At 36.4% G+C, this 21,720-nt stretch overlaps 2 protein-coding genes across 2 annotated transcripts; both read right to left on the bottom strand.

The window, feature by feature from the left end:
* Nucleotides 1,389-2,103, bottom strand: LOC18772846 (auxin-responsive protein SAUR50). The gene has a single exon (XM_007206058.2). It carries the CDS (start codon nucleotides 1,970-1,972, stop codon nucleotides 1,550-1,552), a length of 423 nt encoding a protein of 140 aa, XP_007206120.1. The 5' UTR covers nucleotides 1,973-2,103; the 3' UTR covers nucleotides 1,389-1,549.
* Nucleotides 6,781-8,325, bottom strand: LOC18772265. Its single transcript, XM_007205843.2, has 2 exons — nucleotides 7,839-8,325; nucleotides 6,781-7,218 (listed from the first exon to the last, which is right to left on the bottom strand). Exons 1-2 carry the CDS (start codon nucleotides 8,202-8,204, stop codon nucleotides 6,952-6,954), a joined length of 633 nt encoding a protein of 210 aa, XP_007205905.1. The 5' UTR covers nucleotides 8,205-8,325; the 3' UTR covers nucleotides 6,781-6,951.

The following is a 21,720-nucleotide window of genomic DNA, read 5'->3' as shown; positions in this document are numbered from 1 at the left end:
AAGGGCAAGCAGATGTGCTTAATTATAATGTGTACGTACTAATTCATATGACCATATTTCACCATATTGTTCTCACAAGAGATCTCAAATTGAAGCTCAATTGTAGCTTAGTTTGCTATAGCTTCAAAGTTTTGGAAGCAATCCTGCACTTTGGGCTGACAATAAAAATGACTTTCAGTCCATCTAATCTTTTAAATTATTCGATGTCTTTCAAATTGGGTTGTCATCAATCATCATTGTTTTGGTGCCTCAAGACTTTGCTTACAATGACTATACATACAATACAAGTATGAAATATAAAAGATGCTAGCATCAATCGCGCGTGATATTAATTCCATTATTTCCACATGTCTCTACTCACTAGTATAATATTTTCACATGGGTTGATCTCAAAAGTTGAGCCTCTTGAGTTGGTGGAGGTGGCATGTAAAGTCAAGGGAAGGACCATGGACTTCATAATATGCACCAAAATGCAAGTTCTTTCAAGGTCCAAATAGATAGGGTCCACCAAGACCTAATTGTGAATATAAAATTAACCAAGTACTAATAAAGAAGAAATAATATGAACACAATTGGAATATACCTTGTCTAATAAAGAAATAATTATGAAAAAAGAAAACAACTGCTAACGGAGGAGTTGGTTGGTTGCCACCGTCGTAAGTCTCATGATCAGATCATTAGTCCATTGCCAACTATCTCTTTTCAGAAAAGGAAAAAAAGCACCAAACGTGTTGGTACTACCTGGCCAAACACGGCAAGAATCGGTGTTCTGCCCGAATCAATAATATTCCACTCGGTTTACAGGTGTAGTATTTTCCAGGAGCACCTCTCCTTTTGTATTAGTATAATCAAGAATTCTTTAATGCGGGCCAGAGTGAGGGTTCTGATACTTATGATGAATGTTCTAACACTATAAATCATGAGTGTTTAAACATTCTCTCACATCCCGCATTTGAGAATGACATACTACAAGACATATGAGTCTAAAATAAATGCGAAAACATTTTTCTAGAAAATAGAAGTGCTAACGCTTATGGATTTGATCATTAATGCGACAGAAAAAAGAGAAAAATATAGCAATACTTTGCTTTGAAGTGAAGATAAACAGACTTAAACTGTTGACATCCGCCACAGGGTAAACTACCGCCTCTCAAACCCCGTTGCGGCCTCAAACTCTAGCATTTAAATTTAAATTAAACTTTGTCATTGTTGAAAAAAGTTCTAGTATTGGTTCAACATACAGGCACAGAAAAATTAAAAACTGAAAGTAGTGGAAGTTTGGATAGGCATAGCTCTTGCTTTCTAATATGATAATTTTCAGATCACACTTAATTGTTGTCATCCCATTCCCCAACCCACTCTGCTTACCTCAGAAGGAAGAAATGATATAAGATATAAGAATGAATTTTTCTTATATTTTTTCCGTGCAGAAATCTGTCTACATCCAGTGCAAAAAGAGCACATATAACAGAGGAAATAATTAGACAGAGAAATTTACATGGCTAATAAATCATACATGAAAATGGGCTCATTCGGGTAGCTAGCTTAGCTAGCATCCTGGTATAACTCTAAGATTAATATTATTATTATTACTGCTATTCTTCTCCCTCCTGTTTTCTAAAATCTTATGCAACTCCTCTGGCCTGCAAGGAACAGCAAGAGCCCCCTTCTGTTCAAATCCATATTCTTCCTCAGCTTCTTCTAGCAACCTCAAAAACTCAGGGTTTTGCAAGGACTCTAATTTCACCACAAACCTCTCTGCCTCCTTGCCCTTCACTGCAAAAACAGCAAAATGCCCTTCTTTAACATCTTCTGGCACCACTGTGGCTTCATCAAAATCATTGTGGTGATGAAGGCCTCTGGCTGATAAAATGGAGAGACCCTTCTGCACAAGCTTCCGAATGAGCAGCCTCAGCATCACGAGACCTCGAATGTCGTCTGGTTTCTTTGATCGGATTTTCAGTGTAGACATATTATTGTGTGTTGAGGACTTGGACTCAAGAGCTTGCTTGCTTTGTTTATTTTGATGGGTGATGGTGATTTTCTGTGGAGGGTGTGTTTTATAGTGGGTTTTTATGAGAAGGAAGCCAGAGTGGGAAAAGAAGGAAACTTCTGTTTCATTGTGGAGCCATTTGCATCAAATGTAGGTGCCATGGACGACATGTCATTTAATGCAAACGTTTTGATGAGTCAACATCGCATCCAAATGTCCTCACGCGGAACTCTTCTCATCTCATCACTCATGATGATGATGAGTTTGTTTAATGATTTGTGAGTTTGTGATGGGAATTGGGACTTCGATCTTACGGTAAAATTTTGTACAGTGATTCAAAACTTCACAAAATATTAACACGAAATTCACACGGATTTTTTATTTTTTTATTTTATCATATTACATTTTGACATAAAATTGAGATTTGTATTTAAAATGAATAAGTCTAACGGTGATTTACAAATCTAAAGTACTATACCATGAGAAAAATGAATCCGTATGTCAATCTAATAAAGATTAGAAAATCGTACTACCATAGAGTTGGCATGAAATTTACATAAATTTACATTGATTGATACAAAATAGTTAAGCAGATAATTATCTTGCACTATTAGATATAATAATATACTGAGTCCCGAATGAATAATTCTTAGATATATTGAAGAATAATGAGAAGGAGACATGAAAGAATAAGGAGAACGAGAGAAAAGCATGTGCCGAGCCACTAAGCCGATCTTTCATTAAACAATTACATAACATGTATACCAAACTTTCTCTACACTACTTGGTACACAAGAAAATCCAAATGTCTTGGAGTGCAAGACAAGTTTACATAGGAGCATTACGAATACACGAGACTTACTTTCCTAATTTACGGTAAAATTAGTGCTGCGGGAGCCTGCATTATTTTTTTACCCACTTGTTTCTGTATAGTTACTGTGGTGTTTGGAAGTAAAAAGTTTCTTGGTGTGTCGGCGAGAAGAGAATTGGTGTTTCTTAGTTAGTCTTAGTCTTAGTCTTAGAGACAAGCAGCAGTAAAAGCGATGTTCATACGACCAACCACCATCCACTTTATTTTATATTTATTTGACTATTGCCAGTGATTGGATGAGTAGGCCATGACGTCTGTGGTACACATATTTGGGAAATCAATATTATTAATTCAGGAAGAAGCAGCAGAAACTTGCAAAACAAAATGCCTCTCTACATTTGCTAAACATGTAATATTAAGCTCAAATTACTGCTTCAACAGAAATATTTGATGAAAAAGAAGCATCTGAATCTTTTAGGAAACTAATAAACTCAAAATGGTCAATTGTTATAGGAAATTGACTGACAATGTATATCAAAATAACACCGTATTCAATTACGGTTTCATTTTCCACGTGATGGATAAAGATAAGCAAACTCATACAATTCAAGTTCAACAAATAATTAAGGGATGTGGGGTTTGGAGGTGTGGAACCCATGACTTTTTTAGAACAAGCGCTAGCTCTAACTGGAGACTGCGCCTTATGTATCTATCTATCTCTCTCTCTCTCTCTCTCTCTCTCTCCTCACACAAATTTTATCATAATTTAAGGAGTCAAATATTTTAGTTCTTTTTTAACTTAATTTTGATTTAACAATGAATATGAGCGATTAGAATCCGTTTTTCTCTTCTCAAATTTAGGAGCATCTCGAGGTCATACTATTTTAGGAGTTGAATATGAAGCATAGTTGAAGTTGAGTTTTTGTTATGCTTCTCTAAATTGTAGAATTGTTAAAAGAAGAAACTCTTTATCATTGGATTCAGTATGAAAATACATAATCAGCTCTGCATCTTACAATTGAATGCGTTAAAAAATCATAAAGGCATTACTTTGGATGACCTATAATGTATCTGGATCTGCCTAATGGGCAGGGGAAGATGGTCACGTTTCTAATCAAAAGGGATGGGAAGGGGTCATTCCATGGTGCTGCTTTATCTCATCATTTGGCTGCTCCTTCATATTTCCCTCTTCAACCTCTGCGCTGATGGCAACTACAAATCACTCCTGGTATGGCGGCAAATATATGTACATGGACTTACTCTTGTGTACGCATTCACATAAATAAGAGTTGTGTTAATGTCAGTCACGTGTATAACGGCTAGCATAATTCATTTTGAAAATATTCCTTTACCAATCAATCAATTTAAGAATAGTGTATGCATATGTTAAGATTTCAAAGGGAGGACTCTTGGTCTATTACTAGCAACATCGATATTGTTCCTAACTTAACTACATGTCTCATATAATAAATGATTCTACTCCTAATAAAATAAATCTAAAATATTCAAATCATATTCATATTTTATATGATATCAAAGATCGAAGAATATAAATCTAAATTATTGATCAAATTAATTTATATTTTATTATGTGTGATTTAAATTAACAGTATGATGTGGCAAGAAAACATTGCCAGGTTATACTTGTCACCAACCCACTTACCATGACTCATTCACCATCAACATTGTCTCCAAATCCTAAAAGCCAAGTTAAGATGGGACGGATGCATGTGTAATTTAATCGACTTATCAATGTCAGTACACCACTTTTATCTTTTTCTGGGTCCAATTTAGTGGGATCTTTGATGTACCTTATAACTTATAATTGGGGTCCTAGAAGCACTTTATACGAATGATAGGACAAAAAGTACCTCTCAGAAAGAAGGCCTAGTGTTCTTTATCCAGCCATTGCATATCTGATCGGGGATCGATTATTCCACTGGAACTAAAGCAACACAGCCATGTGCAAGTTGTGATAAAATGTTCACTGAGGTTTTCTTTTTGGGGGGTTTGTTTTTTGTTTCTATCAAAAATATTACTAGTCACAAGCACCAATACAGGGAAGAGGTACATTGACAACATCTCCACGGTAAGGTATTTCTCGAACTACAACTGTAAGGTATTCCTCAAACCCAGTGAGGGGTTTGGTGACTGCGTTGATATGACGAGAAGAAAGGGAAATGAGAGTAATGAGAGCCAGTACATGAAGGATATTTCCAAGACAAAAAGGATGGCATGGGTTCAATTCAACCGTGAACGACCGCCAGACGGAGGAGATCCAACCGGGTCCCCCACCGGCTAACGCTGTTATCTCTCTTTATTCTATCACTTATTGAAATGGGCTGCCGTAAAGTTGGTATTCAATCCTGAGGCAGGTGAATTATTACAACTAGAAAAGGGTTCGATGTTGATAGTGTCAAGGTCATACCATAAACTAGTCTTAATCACTCAAGTCTGTCTCTAAAAATTATAAACGAAACGATGGACCCAAATCACCACCACCAGCAGCAATTCCTGCGAGAATCGAACTTGATTTTCTTCGTAAGCTGAGGAAACATCCACCCAAGTCCTAACAAGCCTCGGCATTACAAGACCGCCTCCCATTCTAGCCATCTCCACTCAAGCAGAACTGACATTAGCTTACAGAGAAAACTTCCAGGTTGCATATCCACTCTAAATAATGAAGGGAGACCTTGGGGAAAGAAAATGAATCGACAAACTTCAAAAAAGTGCAACTCAGACATGCGCATGTGTAGTGCTAAGCTCCTTGCATCAACGTCGCTGTTTTTATCTCAGTAGGTGGTGGTTAGAACTCAAAACATAATTTGCTCATCACCATAGCATACCACAAAACTCTTATCGTGACAGTCCATAATCAACTAGTAAGAGCACCAGGTGGGGTTAAGATAATAACATACATCTTATCAGAGCATGCTTACAACTGTCATTGAAGAAACCACAACAAACAAGCTTAATATACCAGCTGATTTGAAGAAAGATCTGGTACATTTTGTCCAGAACATTGCTATAACGGACATCGGGACGCTCTACCTTATTGAAGCAAAAGTCTTCTCCAGGGGTCGCTGATAATCTTAATTCATGTGAGTAGCAATTGCTTTCCGCTAAAGGATAGCAATTGCTTTCCGCTAAAGGAGTTCGGAACATGTATAAACACCCTCAGGTTTGGGAGAATCCTTAAAAAACACAATATGAGCTGCTCACAGAGCTACATCTCATTCCTATATTAGATTGTTGAGTCCATCCACATTTTATCCATTCATGCATCAACTTGTGTTCTTTTACATTATGTATGGTGATTTACCAATCTGATTTGAAGTCCTAACCTGCATCCTTAACAATCTATCATATTACATATTTTATTATTGAGTATTGCATGCCCAAGATATACCAGTGAAAACCGTACCTTCCTTGACTAAAGACTTAGGACAGCTAAATGACCCCTTAACGCCGAAGACTTCTCCAAACCACGGAACAAAAACCAGTGGATTGTCAACCAAGCAAACCAGGGAGCAGTTCAAAGCTTAAGGGAGGATCAGTCTACTCAACCTTGGTGAATATCTATCTTACTCTTCTACCCAACCATATAATTTTAAAGGCAGCCAATAAGTTAAGAAAACTTTCTAATCTAATAAGTTCGGAAATTTTGTTTTCTAGGATCAGCCTAACAAGAATGAAGACCAACTTTCTGCTAGCGTTAAAAGGGTGCAAAACAACCCAAAGATGCATGAAAGTGGTGTAACTCATCATATGCCTCTAGCAAGCAACTTTCTCTACTTTACCAAACAATTTTAAGCCTCAACGCTCAAGTGGCCATGATCTGTACTCTGTCAACCTTACATGAATGTCTATAATGGTTTAGCTTAAAAATGCAGTGATTGTCGCTGCATCCATCGAGCTTCTTTTAAAGTTTCAAAAGCAAAATACTCATCCACTTAACAAATACCAACACAAAACAGAAAGTAGAAACCAATGTATGATATGAAGTCATTGGGTGGTATATTATTTAAACAAGAACCACATTGCACATGTGTCCTCTTATTCAGAACTTGGAACGACAATCTATAGTATAGAGTTGAATAAGACTATACATATTACATTCTAGCTAACACAGGAAATGGATAATGAATCAGACCGTTTGTTTGCGCTCAAATCCATCCCCAGGGTCCTCAGTGCTGGGAAAGACCTCGAGCCCAGTGACCACAGCAGATGGAGGACCTCGTCGACACCTCTGCTCCATCTCTTGAACCGCATCAGGGTTCCCAGAAAGCAGAGTCTCCACAGACCCATCTCTTCTGTTCCGAACCCAACCTTTCAAGCCCAATTGGGTTGCGTTCTCAATTGTCCAGTTCCTGTAAAACACACCCTGCACCCTCCCCTTTACCACAAGCCTCACCTAAACACCCAAAACCAAAAACATTACATTGAGAAAAAGAAATTAACAGGGACCCATTACTTTAAAACCGATAAAAAATATATATATATATATATATATATGCAAAAGATCAGAATTTAACATTGAGAACAATAAAACTAAGATAGAGATCAAAATTTTACATTGATAAAGGAATTAACAGAGACCCATTGGTTTAAACTGAACAACAAATGCTAAAGATCAAAATTTTACATTGATAAAGGAATAAATAAAGCATGTACAGCAGCAAAAGATAATTACGGAGAGAGAAAGGGTCGCGGGTGTTTTCGAGGGGGTCGCGGGTGGGCAAGGGGTCGTCGCGGCCTGGTGGTGGTGGTCGATTCGTGAGAGAGAGAGAGAGAGAGAGAGAGAGAAGGGGGCGACAGCGTGCCTAGGTTTTCTTTGAAGTCAGGAAAAAAAAATTCCGACCGATTTTTTATACACTTTATAAAAGTAAATTAAGAGAGACCCATCACTGCAAACTGAACAAAAATGCTAAAGGTCGAAATTTTTAGATTGAGAAGAATAAATTAAGAGAAACCCATTACTCTAAACTGATCATAAATTGCAAGAGGAGAGTTGGAGAACGGAAACGTACGCACCGTTTTGCAGGAGGCTGAGGAGGAATGGGCCGAATCAGAGGTGGCATGGGGAGTGGTCATCAGGGGCAGATAATGTCGAAGAAGAGGTGGACGAGGTCTGAGCAGAGGAGAAAGAGGAGGGCGAGGAAGAAGAAGAAGACGGCAAATCGAAAGAGGAGGATGAAGAAGATGATGGCGAGGATTATGGAGATGGGGGACGAGTCTAAGAGCAGAACTAGCAGCATTGCTTGCGGTGTCGTTTAGGGTCCATTTATCTAGTGATGTTGGTGGATGGGTATTGCTCCGAGATGTGAGGAATCTGGTTGCTGCGTTTGCTTTGTGTCGAGCTGATATCAGTGGCCTCACTGAGATTGCTGCTGATGCCATTCAATTCTCTTTTGACTTTTGATTTTGGTTTGTCTTTATACAGTGGGTTTCTTCAGGAGGTTTCTGAATAATTCCTAGCCGTCCCTTCTTCCTTCACCATACTTTCTACAATCAAGTGCTTGGGTTCTATTGCAGCAGATTTTATCTATGAGGCCCATATGGTTTAATCTTTTGAAGCTTTTAAGCCCAAGAAGTTTCCCATACTAGGCTTTGATGTTGTCTTCCGTGCAGAATTTATGCCAACTTCCGGCCCGATTTCTCAACTATCTGTGCAAAGAAAATAAATGTGGCTAACCAAAAGAGAGAGAATTGGCATTCTTTTGTCATAGTTGCTATGCTAAACAAACGAGAGAGAATTAACATTATGAAACTTATTAGACAACGTGCAAAACATGTTGATGTATTTTCTTTACTGGTCAGCTTCAAAAACTGAAGGTGGAACCAGTATTGTTGCACTATCTGTCGCACATAAAACTTTTCCTGGGTAATATTCTAACCAATTTTTAGGTTTAAGATTTAAGGCATCATGTGAACCTGGTATTATGGTGGCTTCAGATTATCGACTTATTTATTGTGGTGCTAATTAATTAAACTCAAGTTATTTGCGCCTAATGAACCACAACTGTAATAATTTTAGTTTTAATATATATGTGTTTGTGTGTCTATTTGTTTTAGTTTGTTTAAACAATAACGCTACGGACACCAACTTGTTTATTAACTTTTGGATACCAACACATGTGGCACATGACATGGCAACCCATGTCATCTGCCATCTCATCTATTTTAATTACATAATTTGTTATATAAATAAAAGAATTTTTCATCGAAAAAAGATATAATTTTAAATAAATAAATAAATAACCCCCATTTAATATTTAGGTCCCTTCCGTCTTCGTCCTTGCCCCTCCCCCCCTTCTTGAAAAACCCTAGAAATTCAACAGTCCTTCATGATAGCCAATATTTCTAAGGTGGGTATCAGTATGGGAATCAAAGTCAAAATTCAAGTCAAAATATATGTTTGCAAGATAATCTAGGTGCAAGTGTCGTGGATGTGGGTTTTTCATATTGTAACTATAGTTGGGTGAACAATTCCAATCAAAGCATTCAGCTCCTTCCTTTCAACCGCCACCAGTTGAAACTTCTCAAATTCAAAGCACCAAGCCTATATATGGGCCATCTCTCATTAATGAGCAGTCTAAAGAAATTGTTAATGTCGGTTTGGACAGTCAATTTGAAGCCTGGGTACTGGAAAACCAATATGTTCCAGCAGTAACAAATGGGTTTTTTTTACATGAAGGACTGTTGAATTTCTAGGGTTTTTCAAGAAGGGGGGAGGGGCAAGGAGGAAGACGGAAGGGACCTAAATATTAAATGGGTTTTTTTTTTAATTATATCTTTTTTCAATGAGAAATTCTTTTATTTATATAACAAATTATGTAATTAAAATAGATAACATAGGTTGTCATGTCATGTGCCGCATGTGTTGGTATCCAAAAGTTGATAAACAAGTTGGTACTCGTAGCGTTATTGTTGTTTAAATTGGTGAAAGTAAACAGCAACAACAAAAGGCTGAAACCTATACCTCCACGAGTCAGAGTGGCGATGCATAATGTCAATCGCCCTCTTCACAATAGGGGTACTCCAAGCCAACCAAAAGATGGCAAAATATTTGCCACCGGTTGTTTTAAAGTGTAAATCGCCATAACCCACCAATGTGAGAGCCAAATCAGAGGTAAAGGCCATCGGTAAAAGAGTAGCCTTCGATAAAGCAATTACCCATCACTCCCACAATCATAGCAAGAACAAAGGACAATATTGATGATGTACGTTCAATTTTTTTGACATTAGCAAAAATCCTATGATTCAAATGAGTGATAAGCCTATCACTTAACCAAATAATAAGGAAATTGACACAAGGGTCCACATACATGCAACCAAACCCAATTACAATTATAGCAAGCTTAGGTAGGGGTGGGCACGGTTCGGTTTGGACCGGTTTTTACCTCAAATTAGAACCGATTCGATACTATTCATTCGGTTTGATTCGGTTCAGTTTTAATAAAAAAAATTTCAAAAACCGTCCGGTTCGGTTTGAACTGGTTTCGGTCCGGTTCCGGTTTCGGTTCGATTTTGAACCGGATTATAAAATTTATTTTTTAATACAATTCTCAACTAAAATATTATTTTTTTACTTGAAAATTAACAAATTATTCAATTTCATATAAAAAATAAATATTAAAGTGAGAAAAGAGAGATATTTTGACATTGAACTTGGATAAATATTAGGTTTTTTTTAGTGAAATTAAAAATATAGCATTAAATATAAATATATATTGAAATTATATATTTTTTTAGTTTCACCGGTTCGGTTCGGCCCGGTTCGATTTTTGAAGACATGGAACCGAACCCGGAACCGGTCCAAACCGGTCCGGTTCAGTTTTTGACCGGTTTTTGACTTTTTGGTCAACTCGATTTTTTTTCGGTTTGGTTCGATGTGGTTCGGTTTGGATTCCCGGTTCGCCGGTTTGAGTGCCCACCCCTAAGCTTAGGGGCAAGCTTAGGGGCAGAGTTAGGGGAATTCTTATTGGGAGAGAGATGGTGAAAATAGGAAAAATCAGTTATACATAAAAAAAATATTTATCATACATTTTAACATTAAGTTTTATATTAAATTATCATTCAACACATCCAAATTAACTATAAAGTTCAATTCAACTATTTAAAATCACATCAATATGAAATCCCAGAGAAGATTAGGAAGAATTAGGAGAGGGAGGTTAACTTAGAGTTAAACATAAATATTATAATTATATATTTTCAGGTTGGGCTCCAGGACGAGGACGCCAATAACATCCCCGCCCCATACCTATCAGGGATTTTTCAAGTTCGGGGATCCCCATACCCGATACTCGTTTTGTCTCGAAATCCTCATTAGGGTCGGGAACCGGCCCTTGTGGGGATTTCTGCCATCCTTAGCCAGTATCCTGATTTCATATCAAACTTTGAGAAGATAACCGCTTTATTTTATCTATCAAGTAGATCTTTCTTGTTGGGGATCGAATATCGAATCCATCTCAAAAATTTATTAAGAGGTTTATAATTTATCACCAATCTTGGTACTCCTTTTTCTAACTCAGCTGCCATTTCTACATAGAAAGCAGCACAACTCCAAGGCGATGAACTCTTTCTGATTAAACCTTTAGTTAATAATTCTTGTATTTCAGCTTTACATATTTCCATACGTCTTGCATTCATCTTAATTGGCCTAGCTTTAGTTGGAATTTTCTTTTCTTCAAAAGCTGGCTCATAAGGCAATTCAACAATGTGTTTCTTTCTATTCCAAAAGGCGTTTGGGATTTCAGCACAGACTTGTTGCTCATACTCCTTTTGGATTGACTCAATCTTTTCTTTTATCATCTTAGATTGCAGTTGTTCATCTATTCTTTTAAATTGCAATTCTTCTTTCAGGTGACAAAGACAACCTTCTTTTCTCTTAATTTTTTTCTTGTATATCATTAATATACTTATGCTTTGGAGGTTGGGAGAACCTAAAGATAATAGGCTGACCTTCTACCTTTGTTTCTATGCCTTGTTCAGAAACAGAAAATGGATAAAGCATATTAATGAAGGGTGTTCCTAATACCAAGTCTCTGAGTTGAGAGGTGATGCCGTCGACTTCTTCTTCGCTCTTCTCCAAGCCGACCCTATTTTTCCCTTTGCAAAGGTTCCTTACTAGGCGTTTGTTGCGCTCCCGCCATGCTTTCTTCTCCTTCAGGATGTTTCTGGCGTCGACCACGTTCCGTCTCGGTGTTTCAGCTGCTGTTGACGAGGACGAGGCTCCACAGGTACTTTTGGTGTTGGTCAGCTCGGGCTCTCTTTGTCCATGCACTTGGCCTACCAGTTAGGCTTGGTTCTCCTGTAGTATCTCGTTTTGCGCACAAAGGCTATTGTTGAGATTCTGTACGTCCTTTACGCCCTTTAAAATTCGGCTCATCTTCTCCTCCAAACCTTTCAAATGATCCAACCTCAGCCTTTCTTTTCTCTGGGCGTTTCTCCCTGTCGTACCCGAAGAAGCTCCTTTCCTAAGGTGCTGATTTCTCAGCATGGCTTGGTTCACCTTGTATCAATGCTCAGATGGATGAGGGGATGCAGCTTCTATTCGTGATAAAAAGAATTTTCACAGACGGCACCAAATGTTAACCACGCATCCTTCTCGTATAGATGGTCTAGGCCCGTACTTGACCTTTGAGTATGAATAATCTCCAAAAGAAGATCTACACACTTCGAATGATATCAGAATTAGGGCGGACTAAGGCTGATTCAGCCTAACCCTCTCCGATGGTTAAGTCAGAAACTAACTTGAGTTGGAGAGAGAATGGATGTAGGGTTTTTACAATGAGAGTAGTTATTACCTTTGTCCAGAGATAGGTGGGGAGTATTTATAAGGGGGAATGAGGACCTAAGATATTTTATGGAAGAGATCTTTCTTCCTATCCCCTTGAGTTGAGTTTTACATTTATTGCTCTGTTTCTAATCATCCTATTTTCTGACAGGAATTAGGTCGCGAAGTGACAGGTGGACCTGGATGGGAGGTGGATTAAATGATCCCTTTCCATTGCCAGCCTGTTTATTTGGAGACCAAAGCGTAGGCGACACCTGTTTTAAGAATAGGATGTTTGTCAAAACCGACCTTTCAGGCTACATTAAATGCACCTTTTAGTTGGCCATGGTGCCATAGTGGTCGGGTGGGTCTGTCTACCCGACCATAGGTCTAACCCTTGAATAGCCATGCCTCTCCCATGAAGCTTTACTTTTTGAGACCGAGGGTACTCTGTACATGCTCGGCTCAGTATTTGTATGAAGGTGTTAGCATCTAGCGTCGTATGGTTTCTTCTGAGGGGCTCGGCTCACAGTTGATGGCACAACAGTTATCATTGCATACCATTTTTGTGCAATCACCCTATCTATAATATTGATAAATTTCATCGCATTAATCTGTTCATTTTCTACAGTTTCTCCTTTAACGGATTCTGATTTTCCTTCTTCAAAGTTTTCCACCAACATCTTAATCTCGGCTTCCGCTTCTAATGATCAGCCCATACGGCAACCCTTCTTCGACTGTGAGGGAACGTTTTTTTGCATCATGTGTACAGTATCGTGGTCCCCTATTTCATTCTAGCCCCATCGGTCCTCACCTTGTTCTTGACGCTTCCAAGAGGGTATGACCCTGAGTTCCTAGTCCACTCAGCGGCCCTGCAATACCCACGCAACAATACCCCCTCCGAGTTTACCGTCATGTGGAACCTGACGCTCCTAGCCATGAACCCCAACAAGAAGTGGGACATCTACTGTGACAGCCTCCAGGCCTCGCTCTTCTACTACAGTCCCGTCTACCAACATATTACGGAGCTAGATCAAACGTACCAACGTGTGCTGCTCGCCGCAACGTCGTTGCGTCCTTTGCTTCTAACCACCACCAACCAAACACTAGTTAGTTTCAAACTCTCCACGCTCGACGCTTACGTGGCCGATGACGTGGCCAACAAAATCTCGGATGGTAACACCACAGATCTGTTTGTGCTCGAGATTTCGGTTTGCTACAGGTATAAGCTTCAGGGTCTAATGCGTGCAAGGGGATTCAGTATCTTTATTTGGAATAAATTTTTGGTTCATATCACTCCCAAAAATAAGTTAAGAATTTGGGGTAATTTTCTATCCATCTGTACTGTATGAATATCAGTTGATGCTCCTCTGTGGAAACTGGTCCAAAGTTAATACCTAATCTCATGCATCATGCATGCACAAGGACAAACCTCAAGTTATTGAATCAAGTCTGAGTTTTAGACCTCTGATGAGTTCATCTTGTCTCTATCATTCTCTTCTCTAATCTTGCATAAAATCCGATATGTTTTACCTATTAACCAACCATTTGCATGATCTCCATATATATTACAAGAATAAACTACAAATTTTAATGCTTGTTTGTTGGAATTGATATGTAATACTAAAATGTAGAGATTTCAATTCATCTTTGCTTATATGGGTTGATTGCATATTGAAGTTTTGCTCTCAAAGTGTGCTAATTATATGGACGTTTGTAAGTTGGAAGCTGCAACCTTCCATCACAGAGAATGAAATCATAAAATGCAAGAGGAGAGGTGGAGACTCTTATCAGTGGTTTCTTCAGGAGGTTTCTGATTAATTCCTAGCCGTCCTTCCTTCCTTCGCCTTACTTTCTAGAATCAGGTGCTTGGTTTCTATTGCAGCAGATTTTATCTATCAGGCCCATATAGTTTAATATTTTGAAGCTTTAAACCCAACAAGTTCCCATACTAGGCTTTGATTTTGACTTCCATACAGAATTTATGCCAACTTCCGGCCCAATTTCTCAGCTATCTCCACACACACAAAATGTGGCTACCCAAAAGAGAGAGTGAATTGGCATTCTTTTGTTATAGTTGCTAAACAAACAATTACAAAATCATAGTTTGCTCGTAAGTTTTAGGATTTTGCTAAGGTCAGCCGCGCACATAGCACAGCTTTAAGTTTTTATTGCATTTAGCAAATCTTTGCTACCCGTCTTTGTTTTGAGGATGATTATGGACGAATATTAAGCACACTTACATGACTACATGCATTAAGCACACTTACATTTGACTTTAACGGCAGAAAGCATTAAACATGCTACAAGCTCTCTCTAATTATACATGCAAACGTGCATATATACCAGGTTGGTAAAAGTCTTTTTTTCTTTCTCTTTTGTTTTTTTTTCCCCTCTAGAGAAATGGTTGGTAAACGTCTTTCATGCTTGGCAAAAAAGAAAAGGGAAAAGCAAAAACAGTGTCGCAATCTTTTCATGATGGAGATGAAAACTTACTTCACACTTAAAAAAGTAAAAAAGAGATATTATTCGCAAACAATACACACCATAATCATGACATTCATGAACAAAAGCCTCAACCCTTATCTCTTTACTATTGTTTTCCTCTATAAAATAAGTAAAAAACATTATCCACGATTCAAATGTCAAAAACAGCTGAAGTATACGCACGTCGGTGTATCCCCATGTTACGGTTCTACAGTCATATGTACTCAAAAATCAAACTAACTTTCTCGTTTGTTTGTGTGTGTGTGTAACTTATTTTTCTTTTTCTCAAACATATCTCACGTGTAGTGTAGAATAAGACAAGTCATGCCGGCTGGTGCAGCTAGGTCAATTGTCGCTTTCAATTTCAAACATTTATATTTACAAGCAGGGAAGAATTCTTAGCTTCAAACACATGACTGAAACAACGTATCTGGCGAGACTAAGGCTGCTGAGACAAACAAAACAAAACAAAACAATGTTTTTCTTTCACTCTTTCATTAAAGCATGATAAGGGAAGTCTAATGATGCCAACAAAGTCATACGAAAAAATTAATGTCTGGTCTAATAGTCTAGAGACTAGAGGTTGTCTACTTGGTTGAAAGTTGAAACTTTCGATGACTGCTAATAGAAAATATAGTTTGCGGGTTAAACAAACAAGAGAAGTCATACATTTTGATTTTATAAGATTACTGTTCGGACGGACTACTTGTATTTCGTATAATAATATTATATTTATATCAAAATTGATGTGATTTTAAATTTGTTTTAATTATATTATCAATTTTGATTTTATAAGATTACTGTTTTGACGGACTACTCGTATTTCGTATGGTAATATTATATTTATATCAAAATTGATGTGGTTTTAAATTTGTTTTAATTATGTTATCAATTTTTAAAAAGTCCTAAACTCAGAATTTAATGGAGGAATTGGGAATCTGAAGATGGTCAACAAAATCTTCTCATGCTAAGAACAAAGACTATGGTTTTTTGAGAACATGGAAGAGACGTATTTGAATGGGGCAAAGCGAACCCCTTTGTTTGCCTCTTGGCGTGCAAATTCAAACTCCAACACGGCGCCATGGGGCATCTGACGTGGAGTGGGACCTAGGGTCCCTTCTTGTCCGGGGGCTAACAGCATTTCGGATGATGAGTCAAAACCAAGCCCACCACTTCCTAAAACCCAAAACCCTTTTCATGACCCCCACAGGTCTTATTTCATGCATGCCATGTTATGGATGGATGCCATGGCCATACCCACCATGCATACATGCATCCATGTCATGCCACGCAACGTTAGCATCTAGAAATGGCCAGGCCAGCTATAGTTTTGAGTCATAGTCATGGCTGAGTCAGAGTTTAGGACCTCATTCATGACTCACCTTCCTCCGTCTCGCTGGATGTTTCTTTTCTTTTTCCCAATTTGTCTTTGTGCTGATATGGTGATGATATTGCAGACAAATGACAAATCCCATTCTCAATTAAATTTCATTATCTTCTATTATTGCTAAATTAGGTAAAATCACAAAACTAATTTAATATTTGAATTTTTTGGTGTGACCATGGTGTCACTAGTGGAGGGAGCTTGCCACCTCCTCAACCAAGATAAAAATTTGGCACACCTTCAACTATGTGACATGTGAACCATGGTTTCAAGTTTTAAGCATTATAATTTTTTTTTTTGGTGAAAAATTTAAATACTTGTAAACTGAATATTATAAACATTATGAGCCTTATTAGACAAAGCATGCTATACTAGTAAATGTAATGTTCTTTTTGTCGAAAGATTTTGCATGTTGAGTTTTTAGACAATTTTAATGTATCGTGTTATACTGCGAACAATGATTAATGACTTAATATATCATAATTATATAATAAATGTGCCGTTCATTATTAACGGCACATTTATTATGCGTGCTTTCTTATGGTTCACTCATGCATTTTATAGTTAATGAATACCTAATTCTAATTAGTCTAATATATACATGTGAGTGTGCGTGCATATATGAGGAAAATATTTTCTTGATAAATATTTTAATATGTTATATATGTTGTTAGATTGTCGTTCTTGAACGTGGGATTATTATTATTTTATTCACATTCTCGGCCATTGGTTAGATAATTTGTTAATGAATTATCTGTATAAAGTTATAACGTGGGTTATGATGTAGGGTGTTACTTTGACTAATCCAACCACCACACTTACGGTTTACTATATAAATGAATCTTTAGTTAGTCATTTTTAGTGGTTTTTATAAATCAGCAGGCCGCCACAGTAATCGAAGAAAAGAAATTGGCTTCGAGAAGTGTCAACCGCCATGAAAATATATAGGTGGTTTTCTGGTGTTGAAATTGGACCCAATATAATTTTATAATAGAATTTTACCATTTGATTACCATAATGAAATCTCTATGTTTAATAGAAGAATTATCTTTGTTCACAATTAGATGTTTTAATAGTTTCTAATTTAACTAAATTTTTTTGCAAAACTTTTGAACTGCAGTTCGCTGAGTTAAAAATAGACAGTGTCGATCCCTGAATTATAAATACAGAGCCGGGCCCGCGATTCTTATTTCTTTCAAACAATGTAAATCACCCTCTGAAGCTTCCTAGATATATAATCTGTAATTAGTGTTAGAAGTTGCCATCATATACTGTCATATTGTGAATTAGGACTGCTACTAAGGAGGAATCATGTTTCAACCTAGATCATCATTATAGAATATACTAATTTGACTTTTATTTTATTTTCTTCTAAAGTCTAAACCCTTGGCGAAACAGAACATATGCAAAATCCAAAAGTCGTGATATAAAAAAATAATTAGGGGAATTGTTGTAAGGGTAGAGTTGAAAACGAAAAAAAAATTAAAATGGCGTTGCACTTGATGCATTTCTATGATAACAACGTGAGAACCAATAGAATGGAGTATCGAGTGGCCGAATAAAGCATATCAAAGCGACAAGGGGAGTGTGGTGTTTTGCAAAACGACTATGTATGAGTTAAATTGATGTTCTTAATGTTTAATATACAAACAAAGATTTATAAAACTGATCTTCTTGTAATTTGTATAGTTCCCATTAGGCAGCTAGCTCCAACTATATATACTATCATTTTTGGCCTAATCGCAAGAATCATGCATTTGGAGTGTGCTATATGTCAATGTGAGTTGATGTGGTGAAAAAATTATTAATAATATCCGATCTCAGTTTAAATCAAATTAATTTTTTAAATCTAAATTCTATGTGATGTTTATGCGTGCGTCTCATATAAAGGTAAAAATGTCCTTTTCAAATCATAGAAGCATGTTCGATCCTTACAAGGACTTTTTTACCCCTACAGGTGATGCGTATATTGATTTTAAGTGAGGATAAATTGGATAGAAGGTTTGAACTGAGATTTGACTAAGCAAACACAAGGGAATTATATATTTTTATTTAAATAATTCTGATGATTTGTCTTGATCAATCAGAATAATCTGTTTGTAGCAAAAATGTGTTGGATTCTTCCTGGTCGAAGCCCTTCTTCTAACCAAGGCTTCTCTTGTTTAATTTGAAGCAAAACATTGCAAGGAAAAGTGCATTTTTGAAACATATCATTTTCCACAACCAACAAAAAGAAGTTTTGGTTAAAACATGTGTCTGGAAAAATGAAAAACAATTATGGTAATGATAATTATAGCAATTAATTAATCAATATATAGTAAATTTTGCTATCCCCCTTCAAACTCATATTTCCTTATTTGCAACTCATCCCTTTATTTTTCTACAACTAAAATCCTATTTGTCTAAGTAAAACCTAATGACTAGGAAACAAGTTACCGAATTAAGCTTAAAACCTTATTGATTTTCCTTTTCGCATTCCAAAAGTACCCTTAATTACAATTTCAGTATTATGTGGGGGGGGAGGGGTGGGCTCCGCCTGGGTTGGTTCGGTTTTAGGCTCAACCCGAACACTGAACTGTAGGCCTCAATTTGGCTATTTTGAAAACCAAAACCGAAACCAAAGCATAATTGATGAAAACCGACCACTTCAATTAACCAGACTTGGTGGGTTGGTTTGGTTCAATTTGGATTTTTTGGCTTTCTCAAAGAGAGAGAGAGAGAGAGAGAGAGAGAGAGAGAGAGAGAGAGAGAGAGAGAGAGAGAGAGAGAGAGAGAGAAAGAGAGGAGAAGAAGAAGAAATAAAGCGATGGAGAGAGGGAGAGATGGAGAAGAAGAAGAAGAAGGAAAAAAAGAGGGAGTGAAGACAAACGTAAGAAGAATGAGAGAGAACAAAAAAAGTGACTCATGGAGAGAGAAGAAAAAGAAAATATTGAAACTATGTATTATATATATATATTTTTTATAATAATATTATATATAATATTTTTTTAATACCATCGGTTTGGTTTGGTTAAACCGTGATTTTAAATATTGCAAACCGTACAACGAACCATATATTTCGATTTGATTAGGATTCAAACCGATGACCAAAAAAAGATTGAGAAAAAAAAACCAAACCAACTCAAACCATTGGTTTGATTTGGGCGGTTTAACTGGGTTACCGGTTTGAATGCCCAGCCCTCGTATTAAGTGTTGTTTTCCTTAATTTATTACAAATTTATCTATTGACATTTTAATTCTCCTGATTGTTTTAAATTTCAAATTATTTAACACATATATAATCCATTGGGACACATAATCCCTAAAAGTGAGGAAATAATTATTCAACTTAAAATAAGTCTCCTTTTTTTTTTCCTTTTTTTTGGAAGCATTAAATTGAAGCAAATTTTGTAGGTACGTTATCTTGGTAAAAAAATAACGAATTATAGGTAAGTCGAAAAAGACACATTGAGTTGCAAATTTTGTCAGATATAGGTAACTTCATATTCATATAGTCCTTAACCAAAAAAGAAAAAACGATAGATAAATAGTTTACTTGTATAATATTAGGTAAATTAGGGACCTGAAAAATATAGGTACCTAAAAGATGTTTTACCTATCCCATATATTTATATTGACAAAAAATATAAGTACCTAAAATATAATTTACCTGAAAAAAAAAAATTTACCTGGAAAATATAGGTACCTAAAAAATAGCTTACCTACAAAGATAGGTAAAGTATTGTACATGCATGGAAAAATAATTCATCAAAAAATAAATAACCTGAAAATTAATTTACCTAAAAATAAATAACCTGGAAAATATAGGTACCTGAAAATAGTTTACTTAAAAAGATTGGTAAATTATAGTTTACTGAGAATGTAGGCACGTTTGTACATGCCAAATTGATACAAAATACCACCCACATCGTATATTTAAATTGAATATGTTTTCTTCTTGTTTTTTTTTTGAGAAATAGTGAATACATTTTCCATGATGTACATTATTAGGTTAAACGTTACATGGGCATGCATGGGTGGGCGAGAACTGAAATTAACTAGGATTTGATTTGTTAGAAACAATCATTAAAATTGAGGATATAATTTTTAGATGTTAAAGTCAAAAAATAGCATTATCGGATAGGAAAATGCTAGAAATTAGAACTGTTATTATGAAAAACAAGTAACATTCGTTTACAAAACTTGAATGTGCACAGTGCATGTGGCATAGATTGTAATTTAGTGTGTAATATTAAGACAAATAATATCTTACATAACAACTTATTTTAAATTTGAATTTTCGTTGGAAGGAAAAAAATGGTTGAATTTCTATCAAGAATATATTAGTTCTATGGGCCTTCCTCTTAAGAACTCATTAATCAATGATATGAGGTAGAATTAGACGAAGATGTTTATCACTGCGGCCACCTCTTTATCCTCGTTGTCATTATTATCGATATTGTTGTCGCTGTATGTATCATTGCGTCGCGGCCACCAGCACCATCATATTTCATACATCTCACAATTAGCTGTGAATGCATATTTCAATCAACGAAAAAAAAAAAAGAGTTTATAATTAAGACTTGGAGTACATAGATAGATAAATATATACATACATTGTGGATGATAATTCAAGGGAGACTATTTGGGCTATTATCGGCAACATTGTGGATGATGTGAGAGACTTGCTCATGCAGTTTTCTGTAAAGGAAGTCCAATTTCGACCTCGTGAGTGTAACAAAGTGACTCATGCTATTGCCCGTTTTGCTTTACATAAACAAGGTTCTTATTATTGGTTATAAGAAGGCCCTGTGTGGCTAATGAATTGTATTTTTGATAACCTTATTGTAACCAATACTTCTGGTTAATAAAATTTACTTCTTTTCGATAAAAAAGAAGAAAAAAATACATACATACATACACATATAAATTTAAAGTAATGATATACTACAATGTAGATGGTGTAGATGAAATATATAAATGCAAAGGCGGTTTCGTATGCGATATTCATGTTTAATTTTCACCAATTAATTGTCCCTATCTTAAACTTTTAATGGCGCAATTGGGGTCCCTGGCAACAAGCATGCATGCTGATGCTTATCCTCAGCATGATTGGCTGCTCTCTCGTCCTCATTCAACTAAGAAAATAAGTATATACACCCAACTTCACGTCTCCTATAGATTTTTCTAAATTTTATATAAATTTTATTTTGTCAGCTTTACTTTATCTGCATATTATTTCATTTCAATCACCCACGGGTTACAATCAACCAGAAAATGATTTG

The sequence above is a fragment of the Prunus persica genome, chromosome G6 (genome assembly GCF_000346465.2).
Source record: "Prunus persica cultivar Lovell chromosome G6, Prunus_persica_NCBIv2, whole genome shotgun sequence".
Taxonomy (NCBI): Eukaryota; Viridiplantae; Streptophyta; class Magnoliopsida; order Rosales; family Rosaceae; genus Prunus; species Prunus persica.
Note: the sequence above shows the minus strand (reverse complement) of the source record. Positions and strands in the feature narration are given on the sequence as shown.

What these genes read in the sequence shown, in the direction of transcription:
- LOC18772846 (XM_007206058.2), bottom strand. Translation starts at nt 1,972, where the DNA reads ATGTCTACACTGAAAATCCGATCAAAGAAACCAGACGACATTCGAGGT.
- LOC18772265 (XM_007205843.2), bottom strand. Translation starts at nt 8,204, where the DNA reads ATGGCATCAGCAGCAATCTCAGTGAGGCCACTGATATCAGCTCGACAC. An exon ending in CCTCAGCCTCCTGCAAAACG is followed by an intron (nt 7,219 to 7,838) that starts GTGCGTACGTTT and finishes TTGGGTGTTTAG; the next exon opens with GTGAGGCTTGTGGTAAAGGG.